Here is a 13,282-nt window from a genome sequence, read left to right as displayed (position 1 = left end):
CCTGCTGAAATTGCAACAAACAGAATGAAGGTGGTGTGAGGTTATCTGGGAACTGGCACTGGGACATTCTGTGCTCATCCGAACTGGGCTGTGTCTCCCAGCTTAGTTCTTTCCAGGAGGGGCTCACTCCTCTGCCTTCAGCCCATCCACAGGGGAACACAGACTGATCCTGAGCTAGGGAACAGAGCAAACTTCCCCAGGGAAGCTGCTGCTCTGAAATAATAGCCAGTTACAGGTCTGTGTTGTGGACCAAATCAGAAAATGAGGGATTGCATTCGAGCTCAGGCTTTGCTTCTAGGAAAGTCACAGCAGAGCAATCACATAGATCCTTATGCTGTCTGCTTTGGGATTCAATATCAAATATTTCCTGGCATATCAGGTGATTTCCTGGTAGCTAGGGAACATATCCATGCTCACTGAGTAGCTGCCTGTAGTGGGTGCAGCACAGCCAAGACCCACACCTTGCTGAGCTGTCTGAGCAGTGGAGTTGATTTAAAATTTTGGGTTTATATCCCTTGCTCCAAGCATTCTGGGCTTTCAGGATGACTTTCACCTGAACAGCAAGTGTAGCACTGCTATGGCTTGTGTTTGCATGTAAATCATGGCAAGACTTCAACCCCAGCTCTGACACTGCTCTGACACTAGAAGTTTAAGAGGATTTTAGCTTTGCTTTTTCCTGTCTAGGCTACTGTAGTTGGTAAATCTTCTTGAATCAGAATTCTGAGCCATAGCTACTCTGAAATTCAGAAACTTGCAGTATCTTGGATACTTCAAACAGAGTTGAACTTCCTAGTTCACAGCACTTCCAGTGTGCCAGTGACCCCCCCATTTCAGCCTTGGATGTATTTTAGTCTCTAGTTTGCTTTTAAAGATGTATCTTCAGTTCTGGAATCAGCTTTAAGGTGATACAGATTGGTTTTTACTGACACTTTATCAAACTCTAAATGTCTTCTTTCCATCATGTTCTGCTCCCACCCAACTTAATTTTGCAGCACTGATCAGTCTGTAGGGATTGTAGTCCTTGATCCTGTAGCATTAATCCAGTGTTGGAATCAGGATTTGTAGCTCAAAGTCTGAAAGGTTCTTTATGTGCTTCTTTCTGCCTCAGCTTTTTTTGCCGAGTCCTGAAATCTTGCCCAAGAAAGTACAGCCTGGATGACCCTTTGTAGGTGGGCTGGCTGGCAGCACACTGATTACCACACACTAATTACCACACACTCAGGTTGCTAAATACCAAATCATTGGGCAAGCTTGGTTATTAGAAACCCAAATTGGATCCATTCCTTGGCTCCAGCTTCCTGGCTGTGTTAAATAAAACCAGCGAGTTTGTCCTGCTGCTGTGGCAGTGTTCTGGGAGCCTTAAAATGAGCCAAGAACAAGCTGTCTTGTTTGCTGGGGAAGGTTTTGGCCTTGTGCTCTGCAGAATGGCCACTGTTCTTTGGGACAGGAGCTTGCAGGATGTGCAACCCTTTAAGCTGCCCTTAACTCCATGTGTGAGCCCTGTGTGCCAGTGGGGTCTGACATGTGTTTTCACACATCTTCCTCCCTCAGCAGACTACAGTAGTGATAGAAGATAGTGGTAGAACTAAGCTCCAGAGGCTGAGTAGCACCATCTAATCCATTGCAGGGGATTGAGAAAAGGCTTGAACTAATTCACCATTGAGTTTTTAACTGACTAGTTAAAGCTGGTTGCGCCTCCGCACTGTTACTTTGCTTCTTTTAACTGTAGGCTGTTACATTGTCTGGGTGTCTTAAAACATAGCTAATGCCTACTGAAAGAAGTTGAGAATCTGGGGTTTTGGATAGGAATCTAACCTATTTTCATTTCTCTTGAAGTTATTCCTTATTGACTTTGGTTTGGCCAAAAAGTACCGGGACAACAGGACAAGGCAACACATACCATACAGAGAAGACAAAAATCTCACTGGCACAGCTCGATATGCCAGCATCAATGCACACCTTGGCATTGAGCAGAGGTGAGTGCAACCTTCTGGAGGTGCAGGGTGCTCTTTGGAAGCTTCTGAAGAGTCTGAGCTCATTTGGTATGAAAAGTGTATCCATCTCTTTGCAAGTGTTATTCCTTTTGGCTGCCTGTGCGAGGATGGGGAGAAAATCCAAGCACCTAATTTGCTTCTTGAAGAGACTCTGTGTCTTGCAGACATCAGGTGGATGTTCTGCATATTATTTTGGCTTTTTAAAGGCTAAGCCATACTTTGATGTGGGTGTGTCAGAGGCCCTTCACACATAAAATGGTGCACTTTGCTGATGTGTTGGTACCTGTTGGCAGCACTGCTGACTGGCTTGAGAGTCCTTTCTCAGAAAGGGTGTGCTAAAGCTGGTGTCTGGCCTGTTTTCCCACTCTCTTCAACTTAGTAAACCATTATTTCTCCTTTTGCCTGCAAGCAAGACTTAAATACCTTCAGTCACACTGTATTTTAGTCTTATGTCTGTAGGTATGTACACATGTGTGTGGATATATTTATTAGAGCTTTGCTTAATCAACAAACACATTTTTATCTTTTGGATCAAAGGCATTTTGTTCCTACAGAATCTAGCATTTTCTAGTGGAGAGAGCACTTCAGGTTGTTTGGAAGTGTTAGGTATTTATGGGATATCAAGGGATGCCTCTCTTCCTTACCTCTGTGCCTAAAAATTGTATTGGATAACTGAAGAGTGTGGCTTTACCTCTCTAGGAAAGTTAAAGCTTCCAGGAATGTCTGTGCCTCTGACTTTTGTGTTAACCAAGATGAGAATGACAGAATTTCTCGTGGTCAGCTTCAACAGAACATGTAACCCACAAATGGTGCTTTAAAATGCTCCATGTTTCCTTTTTTGCTTTAATTTCCTTAAAGTTCCTTCAGGGTATTTTATTGTTTGTCAGTGCCATTATTTAAGCCAGCTTGGCATGTTGCTCAGGGAGATAATGACAGGTGTCACTTCTGAAATAAATGCATTTCACAGATCCCAAGCAGTTCTGGTAAGGAAATACCTTTGCTTGCACCTGAGAGTGAAGGAGGGATCTGCAAAGGATGTTGCTTTTGAATCTAGTTGGGCACCAAAAATTGAGTTTAGTTGAATTTTTCACCATAACTGCTGGTAATGGGAATTGTGTTATAATTAGAAATGTAGGTTGGTGCTTGCTAGAAGCTGCTAAACTGTCTAGGTCAAGCCAGCAGTGAGGCAAAGTAATGCATTCCTGTAATCAAGAGAAACCAGTTCTGGAGCTTATGGCAGAATATTTCAACCTCTAGTCCTGTACTTTTAGCTGTTACAGAACATGTTTTCCTACAGGTAATGACAGCTGTGCACAAGGAGCTGTTTGCAGTGGTATTTATTTTAATAATGGAGAGGATTGTCCTGTTTTCTAAATACTGAAAACTGTTTTTATCAATATATTGTAATAATGTACCCACTGCAGATTTACAGAACTAAATGTTTCCTACTACGAGATCATTGCATTAAACATTAAAACAATGAGCTGGGTGGGGGATGGATACTCTTAATCCCTTTATTGCTTCTGAATTTACCACTGCCTTCTCAGAAAACATAATTTTATGTCATGGCCCTGTACAGGTTCACTGAATGCTGCTGGTGATTAAAATCTGCAGTTCTAATGGAATTAGCAAGTTTTGCAGGCTGGAATTTGTGGGCTCAGTATCATTTTTCAGCCCTTTGTCTGTGGTTTCATGTTGCAGCTGAGATGATCTGAGGGGAGGGAACCAATCCCCTCTTCCCTGGGCACAGCAGAGCTTTTCTGGCCTTGTGCTCAAAGCTTTCTGGAGCCAAGCTGATTTTCCCCTGGGATAGCTTTGCCTTTGTTCCCCAAAGGGTCACAGAGCTGGCCCACAAGTGAGGGGGTGCCAGGCTGTTCTGGTTCTATTGGCTGGGCTAGAGCACAAAACATCACCAACTTCTTTCTTCTCCTACCAAGAGAGATCAGGTTAGAGCCTGTTCCCACTTCAGGGGAGCTGTTTTCCCCTCACCTTTGTGTGTAATCCTGTTTGCAATACCACTGTCAGCCTTTTGATCCTTGTTGGGGTGGGAGGTGTAGTCTGTCCTGCCACCCTTTAAATTCTTCTCTGGGTGAGAGAGCAGCAGCAAAACCCACCAGGTTTTCCCCATAGGGAGCAGGGAGGAGAAAAAGAAGTCATTTTTCTGCCTCATATTAAATAGATGTCAGCTGCAGAGGGGCAGTCAGAGGAAAAATCTGATTTTACCACAGCTGGGAAGAGGCAACTTTGCCAAGAGGAAAAAAAAATCCTGGAGTGTGTTTTCCACTCCAGTGAGCTGTGCTGCTCTTGGTGCTCAGGAAAGCTGTGAGCAAAGTAAAGTGGAGTTCATGTGGCCAGAGTGGGGATGTGGAACATGTGCAGGGCAGAAAGCATTTGAAGTATATTGAGCTCTCTTTTGCATGAGAGTTTGTGCAAGTTCTCAGCTGGATCACTCTGGAGTTCTCCAGCTGCCTTGGAGCAGACTTTGGGGGGAAGAAGGCAGAGGCACCTCTCAGATTGATTCATGCCCCTCCATAAATATTGCTGCCTTTTAAAATCAGAGGCAGCTCAGGGGGTTTTGACAGAAGGCAATGAAGAAAGGAGCAATGCTCCTTAGGGACCAGGTGGTCAGGATTGATCCCAGGCTGAGCCAAGGTTCGGGGAAAAATGTGACTGACAAGATGTTACAGCCTTATTGACCTCATTAACCTCATTCTCTCTTACAATGCATTCCATGGTTCCTACAGAAAAATCTTCAGTTTCTACCCAAGCTACTTAAGAAGGCAGGAAAGACATTTCATGGTTGGTTTGTTGTTGTTGTTGTTGTTTTTTTTTTTCATTTTCCAAAGTTTTTGTTTCCAAAATCAGTATAACTGCAGGTGAAAGCTTAGAACACACAACACCTACAGAATATTTCTTGCTTAAAAAATGAATAGGATCATTTCCTATCATAGGGTTTTCTTAGGGTTTATTCCTGAATTATTTTTTAATTTGAATTTTCGAATGCTAGCGCTGTGGAATAAAGTAAGAAATGGCAGGATTTGTAATTCCTTGTGTTTTTCCTCCTGCAGTCGTCGGGATGACATGGAGTCTCTAGGCTATGTATTGATGTACTTTAACAGAACCAGTCTGCCTTGGCAAGGATTAAAGGTAGGTTAGGATGCTTTTCTTTCCCTCCCCCAGCCTTTTAATATTTTTTTTCATGTTTGGGTAGCATGCTTCTGCCTGCCAGGTGGGTTTATATAATGTTTAGCCTCAGTTGTACAAAGCAGCTTTTCCCAAAGCTTGATATTTATAGACTGTGGATTCTGCCTCTTACGCAGCAGGCAAAATGTGCATTGTTGGACTGTCTTAAAATTTATGCTAAACAATAGCTGACATCATCTTTGCCAGTTATTGTCCTGTTGCAGGCTGAGGCCCCTTTGGGAAATAAAAAATAACATTGTTAGTGGCTTTTTGAATTGCTGGAGAGAGCATGGAAATAATCTCTTGCCTGGCAAGTTCAGCCTCAGTGGTGTCTTCAGCCCAGGTTATGGCACAGCTGAATAATTATTAACTGCAGCAGGCTTGTTCAGGATTTCCATGTATGGGAGCCAGCTACAAACGTGGCAGACATTTCTTATTTCACTTATTTAGACTCTAGTGATCGGTTTTCATGTTTTAATTGTTTTTCTTTCTTCGTGTGAGAGTTGTGTAATTCCAATGGTGTTGCAGCTGCACAGTTTCTAAAAAGGCAGCAGCTTGTGGGCCACTGGAACTCCTCAGCTGCAAATGAATGTGAAGGGTGCTGAAGCACCAGGCAGCCCTGAATGGGGCACTGAGTGGGAATTAATACAACTTTGGCAAATGTAGCTGCAAGTCTGCTGTGGTTAATGGACAAAAGCAGCAGCTAGAACTACACGAGCTGTGCCATGTGATGGAAGCATTAGACTGCGACAAATGGTATTAAACTCTGGCCAAATCTTAATACCAGATTGACCTTCATTCTCTTTGCAATAAGTGTGTGGGACTTGGAGATTTCACATAAAATACTTATGGTTGACCAAAGGATTTTTGTCATTTCTTTTTTTTTGCTGCTGTCCTTGTTAATCCAGTGTTGCACAATATCTCTTATATTGTGACCTACATGTTCCACAGGCTGCAACAAAGAAGCAAAAGTATGAAAAGATTAGTGAAAAGAAAATGTCCACTCCTGTTGAGGTTTTGTGTAAGGTAAGAGTTTCCAAATGATGTCATACTGTGAAATGGAAATTCTTTTCTTGTTTGGTGTGTTGTTTGTTGGTTTTTTCCCCCTAAACTTGAGCCAATAAATTAAATAGCCTCACATGGCATTTGCTGCTGAATAATTCTGCTTTGGCAGGCACTGGGTGCCTTGTGTTTGGCCACCCAGCAGGACTGGGAATGTGTGTACAGAGCAGCATTTGCTGCTGCTCCTTGGCAAAGTTCATGCCACCATCATTCAGGTCTGGCTGACTGTTGGCTGTGCAAGCTCCCCGCTCTCTTAGGTGAGGCTTGTTTAGTTCTTCAACGTTTACAGTGCAGGTTTGACATCAGAAGTAAATAAGTAACCAAGGTGGAGTTGTCTGGCTCGCCCACAGCCACTTTGTGCCTCTCCAGGAGGGTTCATATTGTCTGCCCTTATTCAAGGAGTGGCTGTAGTGGAATTGGATGCAAGTGATCTTTGTTTTTCCAAGGCTTTCCTTTGAGTCCTGATTCCTCTTGCACTGTGGCATCTGAGTGCTTCTTAACAAAGATCCTTGAGAGCACAGCAGGGCCTGTGCCCCTCAGACAGCAGGACCAAGGATTGCACTTTGTAGTCCTGCACATCTCTATCCCCAGAGTCTGACAGCATCTCTCAAGCCATTGAACTGGTCATGGAATGGTTTGGGTTGGAAGGGACCTTAAAAATCATCCAGTTCCAACTCCCTACTGGGGACAGGGACACCCTCCACTAGTCTGGGTTGCTCAGAGCTCCATCCAGTGTGGCCTTGAACTTCCAGGGATGTTACACCCTGTGTGTTTTTACAACACTGTTCTGTGTGCTATTGCCTATTACAGGCAGGCTTTAATACAGCATTCAATGTTTAAAAATGTAAAGCAGAAAAATTTTTGAAAGAGGTTTTCATAATTTAAGTTTTCACACTTAATATTTACTAACTGACCTTGTCTCTACAGTGGAAACAAGAGTGAATCTCTTAGCAGATAATTATCATTATTTTAGAGACTTAGTTAATAAGAACAAGGTTTAATTAGGATGAACAGTGTGCTTTATAAATAAGTTAAATGTTGAAGGTTCTGGTAGCAGAGAGTTATGATTGCAAACCACCCATGAGGTAACAGTTCTGGGGAAGGAATGTGTACCTGAGCAAACCCACATGCTGAACTACAGAACACATCAACAACAAGGGGCAAAGTGGAATTAATTCATGCATCTTCAACCAGTTTTCCTCTGCTGTTAGAGACAGATGTACATCATTTTGCCTTTGGTAGGAGGTTTTTGCTGCGAGCCATGGCTTGATTAACACTGTTGATTTCCAGGGGTTCCCTGCAGAATTTGCCATGTACCTGAACTACTGTCGTGGCCTGCGCTTTGAAGAGGCACCAGATTACATGTACCTGAGGCAATTATTCCGTATTCTTTTCAGGTCAGTCTCCAAGTGGAAAAGTACAGAAACTTCTCAGGGATCCAGTTGGGAACTGCTCTGTGGGACTGGCACTGCAGAGAGCAGCTCCTGTGTGTGTGGTGTAGGGAGTTCTTCTGGGACTCCCTTTCATTTCAGAACTTCAAAAGCTGTTTAAAGGACCTGAAAATTATTGTTCAATATTAAACATAAAGGGAAAAGATTCTCTTGTTTTTGCATTGTGTGATGTGACCACAGGGTTGAGCCCATGCTTCAAGTTCTGTTGCAAGTACCATAAGAAATTGACCCCTTGGTAGAAGTCTTTGAAGCTTTTAATGTTTGGAAATCGGTGCTGAGCCCAGCAGTGGTTCCCAGGAGAGAAATTTCAGTGGAGAAGAATAGTGCTGCTTCATTGAGCTCATTAGAGCAACTGGAACATAAACTCCACCTTGTGCAGTGAACAGCACCTGTCAAAAGAAGGGCTGGTACTGATCTCTTGAGTCTCCCCCCAGGTTTCTAGAATCCAAAGAATTCCTATTCAATGATGTACAATACTGCAGTCTTTCCTTGAAATTATATCTATATTAAAAAAAAAAAAAAAAGCTCAGAAGCTCAGTGCAGACGGTGAGTGAGCTGGGCTGGGAGGAAGTGCTGCTTCCACAAGTGCAGACCTTTGTGTAAGCAATGAGTAAACGCTGCTGGCTGGCATTTGGGCTTGCTGCAAGAATCCCTTTAAGTTAGTAATACTTAGCATTTCTATACCATTCATAATCTCTAAAGCAGCTTAGAGAAGGAGCTATCCCCTAGTTGTGGGATTTCAGGCAGGGCTTGGTGTTGGCTCGGATGTGTTACAGCAGAACATTTCCCTCTCTTGCAGGACCTTGAACCACCAGTATGACTACACATTCGACTGGACAATGTTAAAGCAGAAAGCAGCACAGCAGGCAGCCTCTTCCAGTGGGCAGGGGCAGCAGGCCCAAACCCCCACAGGCAAGCAAACTGACAAATCCAAGAGTAACATGAAAGGTTAGTAGCCAAGAACCAAGTGACGTTACAGGAAAAACAAAAATTCCACGAATTTGGACAACGGTGGCAATTCCAAGTGTTAGATCAAGGAGGTGGTTTAAAAACTACATTTGGCTCTTAAATTCAAAAGCAAAACCAAAAGACGTCCTTGGAGAATTTGACTACTAACTTTATACCAAAATGTCCTTGTTATTCATATCATTTCTTCTGGGGATGTTGGGTCATTTTTAACCACTGCATCTTTTGCTCCCGCATTAACCACTTTCCAAAAACAAGAAACTGACTTGGTGTTGGGAATGTGACATTTTTATTTATTTTGATTTATATGTATACATATATATGTCCTTATATATGTATAAATATATAATGCAATCCAAAATCCTAGACCTAACACTTTTTAAGGGATATTTCTCATTGACTAGGCAAGGATCTAGAGACTTTGGGTTCTGCTCTGTGGCAGCTGGTACAGTGCTGTGGGTTTGCTTCTGTTCTGTATGCCTCAAACACTGGGAACAGAAAATTGTGACTGCTCTGGCTTTCTCCAGTGGGTTTACATTGAGACATTTGGTCCAGAATTCAAGGAAGGGACCAGTGAGCTCAAAATGCCTTGTCTAAATCAAGCAGTAACCCCAAACTGCTGTGGATTGCCAACTCACAATTTTCTGAAGTATCTGGGTGCTCTGGGGTGGGGCTTCAGTTTTCCTGATGATTTTTTGATGTTTCTAGGTTATGGTTTCAAAGGGAAATGTTGTGACATGTTCAAATGTAATTGTGTAATAACTGAAAACTGAGTTCTGAAAAGATACATCAATTTTTTTCCCCACATGGTCTAGAAGCTTTTAAAATACCTTTTTTTTTTTTAATGATACAAATGTGCTGGTGTGAGTCTGGTAAGTCCCTAGGATGAAACTGCCACATCTGTGAGCCAGGAATTGCCATGAAACCAATTCCTGCAACTGAGCTGTGGATAAAATTGAAACTAATGAGGCTATGCGACTGAGAATAGAGAAGCAAGGTTTAAATTCTGTACTGAGGCATTGCTGCTCTTCAGTACCTCTTGTCTGTCATTTTTATGTGTATAAAATTACATACTTGCTAGCATGACAATCCTGGAAATCAAAGAAATGCAGAAGTGTTTACAATAAACTTAAACATTGTTCTTCACATAGTGTGGGAGCATTCAAACCTTACCAGGTGTCTTTAGTCAAAATAGCTATCAAAAACCCACATTTTGCTCAGAATAAATGAAGTATTAAAACACCTGCTGCTTTTCCCAAGATTGAAGTGGTTCTTGAAAAAAAAAATTTAAAATTCAGAGATGCCATTAAGTGTCAGATTTTTGGCATAGAGCGGCTGGATCTGACAGGCTGGAAACCAGTTCCTGCAGCTGCAACACCAGTAGCAGACTGGGTGATTAAGCACCTGGGCTTGGATTGCTTCCTGAAATAAAGAAACTCTGACTGAAGTTCAGAACCCAGCCCAATTTGGGGTGTGGATGAGTTGACTGTTCCAGCTGGAGAAGATAATTTGAGCAAAAATGCGCATTCCTCACAACAGCTCATGCTCAAAGTGAGGCCTTGGCAGGAGGTGATGATCTGTAAGTGGAACCTGCCCTGAAAATCAGGTTGTGAGCTGGTGAAACACAGTTTGGCTGAAGTGTTCTGGGGTTTAACGTGCTGCTCTCCTGCCTCAGACAGTCTCTGCCCAAGTGCTGTGTGTGAAGAAAGAAAAGGTCATTAAAGTGATTATCGGCCTGCACCTTGACGTGATGCTTCAGTGCCAGAGAGCAGAGCTGGGCTCGATGAGCAGGGAAGCTTTGCCATGGAGCCTCAGACCATTTCTGTTCACTGATTTACCTTCCTTATCACACTGTCCTTTGGGAGAGACCCCTTGCTACAGCTGAGATGAATTGCTTGGGGTTTCAGCCCAATTTCATTGGGTTTTTGGGGGAATGACTCTCCCCTCCCCACCACCAAGAAAGGCTTGTGACCTTTGGGTCGATCAAGCTGTAATGTCAGCAGAGCATTAAAGCAGTGCTTGGCAAACATTCTGAAGACTTCAGAGGCTTCATCTCTTCAGCAAAGTAGAGATTTCCAGAGTCCTAAAATCCTACATGTCTTTTTGTGGGGAATTCTGCCTGTTAATGAAGATTTTTTTTGAACCCAGCTAAGCTGAAGGAGGAGGCAGTGTGGCTTGGATGCTCTGTCACATTGGAGAGGATGAAATACCTGGTTATTTTTTCTGGAGTTCAGTTAAATTCTTTTGTAGTTGCTCTAGCAAAGCCTGTGTGGAAGTGGCTTAAAAGGCTTCCTGATATCAAATGTTACCCCTCTGGTAACCCTATCCATTGAACAGGAGTCCTGCAAATAGCAATGTACAGGTGCAGTTATTTGTAAAGTGCTGTTGGAGATTTGCATCTGGGCAGGGTGGGCCAGGGAAGAACAGACTCAGATTGTTTGGCCAGTGTGCTCATTTACAGATATTCCTGATTTCCTTAACTCAGATCCATGTTAAATCATCAATGAATCCTAGAGTTTATCCAGGCTAAATATTCTGCTTGGTTCCAGAATAACCTGCTCTGTCCATGGCCTTTTTTCTCTTCAGTTTTTTTCCCCTGCCCCTCTCTGGAACTGTGTGCAATGTCTTTTGTAACAGCCAGATCAGCTGGTTTGGAACTTGGAGAGGTGAACTGTTCCAGCAGACAGAGCTCTGCTGACTCGGGGAACTTGGGCTGCCTCTCTTTTGCCAGAGCAGCAGTTGTTCAGGTGTGATTTGTAACTGTGCTTACACTCAGCTTCCCTCAGTCATAAAAGTGACTCAAGCAGTCAATCTGCAGGATAAAGTCTACCAGGTCCATTTGGGAGAGGTGTTTTTAACTCCTGGCAGTGGAGATTCTGCGAGGCTGGCAGCAGGTCCATTAATATTTGCTGGATGCCTGTGCTGGTGGCAGGATTGCTCAGAACAGACTGAGACTTCCCTGCTTGAGAATTAGAATTACTGACACCTGAATCCTTCTCACTTGCTTGTCTGGAGAAATGGAGAATACACAAAGTCTGAGCATTTCCCACTGAGGAGGGTTTTAGGGAATTACACTGCAGTTGCTGCTCCCTTGTCAATCACATCTTCAGCCATGGTAATAATAAAGCAGTTTGAGGATCCCTCATGTAGCACAGAGATTTTCAGAGCTTTGGGTAACACCTCAGAGGGACAGGAGCGATGATTTGGCCCTGTATGGAGTGAAGATCTTTGGAAGAGATACCACCATGGACTCTCCAGCACGTTCCTCATGCCAGCAGTGCTCTGTGTGCTCTATCTCCATCTCACCTGACTGCTGTGGTTGGGCTGTGTCTTTACAGGACTTTGAAGGGACATTTTGAGTTGAATCCAGTTCCCTGTTGCTCTCTGTAGCTGGACATTCTCCTGCCCACATTACCTTGGGTTTGAGGAGCTCTAATAGCAGCAGAGCGTTTGGTAGGATGTCTTTTGTCCTCAGGTCCAGGCTCCCATTTCTTGTGAAATACTCAGACTTCTGAAGCAATGAGTTGATCTATTTCTTTCCACACTCTTCTTTGTTGACTTTGTTTTGGCTGCTTTGATGGAGAAAGTGGTTCAAAAGATGAATCAGTGTTCTCTGCTGAACACACTGAATGGAAAAACAGCATAATTTTTGGTTGTGTACATCGAGTAAGGATTAGGGAACTCAGGAGTCCCTGGGCTTTCTGTGGGAACTTGCACTCAAGTGGGAATGGCTGTCTTGATTCTGGTGCAGCATTTTTTTTTAATATGACCAGTGCTGGATAAAGAGAATTGTCCCTCAGTGCATCAACACTACATTTGAAACAAGTTATTGACCCTCTTTGAAATGACCTGTAGCCAGTTCTGGAAGAGTTAAAGCCATTTCTGGGTGCTCTCCAGATACATTTTGGACAGAATGTCAGACTAGTAAGACTTGTTTGCACTTGCTTCTCTCTGGATGACAGCACAAGCTATAGCTGAGGTCAGCTCTATCTGTATTTCACTGAGAAGAGATTTCTGTTGCAAAAGCTCCGAGCTGTTGCTGTGATGAACTCACCCATGGGCAGAACCATCCTGTCTGGAGAGCATCCAGAGCGGAAACTCGCTTGGCAAGGCCATCTTTGGTTGAGGCTGTGAAGCACAGCCCTGCCACCTGAGTCACCAGAGAGGAGCACAGAGGGAGGACTGGCTTAGCCTGCAGTAACTGGTTCTTGGAGATCTGTGTGTGTTCCTGTACTCTCCCTATCCCCCAGTGTCATTTGGAATTCTGAACATGAAAAGAATTGCTGTGTGTGCAGCACCTCCCCTGCCATGTGAGTCAGCCCTTGTCCTTCCCAAGGCTGAGGTGTGCTGCTTGCCCCGTGGCTGTCCCAGGTGCTGCCTTGTTGTGGGTGCTGCTGTGGCTTTGTGGTGCCAGCAGTTGCTGTAAGGTGGGTGAGTGATGCCCTGGCTGGCCGTGTGCCACTGCCTGTGCCACTGCCTGTGCCACTGCCTGTGCCACTGCCGTACTGCGGCTCTGGAGAGCACCCTGCAGTCAGATGACAGCTTGACATTCAGGGATATAAACATGAGCCACTGCAGACGAGTAGAAAACAATCCTATGAAATTACATCCTGTTTCCTAGTGGCA

The 13,282-nt window shown here is 43.8% G+C and overlaps 1 protein-coding gene across 5 annotated transcripts in view; it reads left to right on the top strand.

Annotated features, from left to right (window-relative positions):
• CSNK1A1 (casein kinase 1 alpha 1) overlaps positions 1-13,282 on the top strand; it is a 31,850-nt gene that overhangs the window by 16,746 nt on the left and 1,822 nt on the right. For 2 of the 5 annotated variants that reach the window (XM_031055318.1, XM_031055316.1), the window contains 5 exons: positions 1,837-1,976; positions 5,063-5,141; positions 6,129-6,203; positions 7,530-7,636; positions 8,490-8,602. In XM_031055318.1, coding sequence (XP_030911178.1) covers positions 1,837-1,976; positions 5,063-5,141; positions 6,129-6,203; positions 7,530-7,636; positions 8,490-8,602 — 514 coding nt within the window. Of the gene's footprint in view, positions 1-1,836; positions 1,977-5,062; positions 5,142-6,128; positions 6,204-7,529; positions 7,637-8,489; positions 8,644-13,282 lie in introns of those variants that run through there. The other 3 variants (XM_014312200.2, XM_014312198.2, XM_014312199.2) reach the window with 2 other exon arrangements.

Source organism: Geospiza fortis, unplaced genomic scaffold (assembly GCF_000277835.1).
Source record: "Geospiza fortis unplaced genomic scaffold, GeoFor_1.0 scaffold55, whole genome shotgun sequence".
In the NCBI taxonomy this organism is placed as follows: domain Eukaryota; kingdom Metazoa; phylum Chordata; class Aves; order Passeriformes; family Thraupidae; genus Geospiza; species Geospiza fortis.
This window is presented reverse-complemented; position numbering and strand designations above follow the sequence as displayed.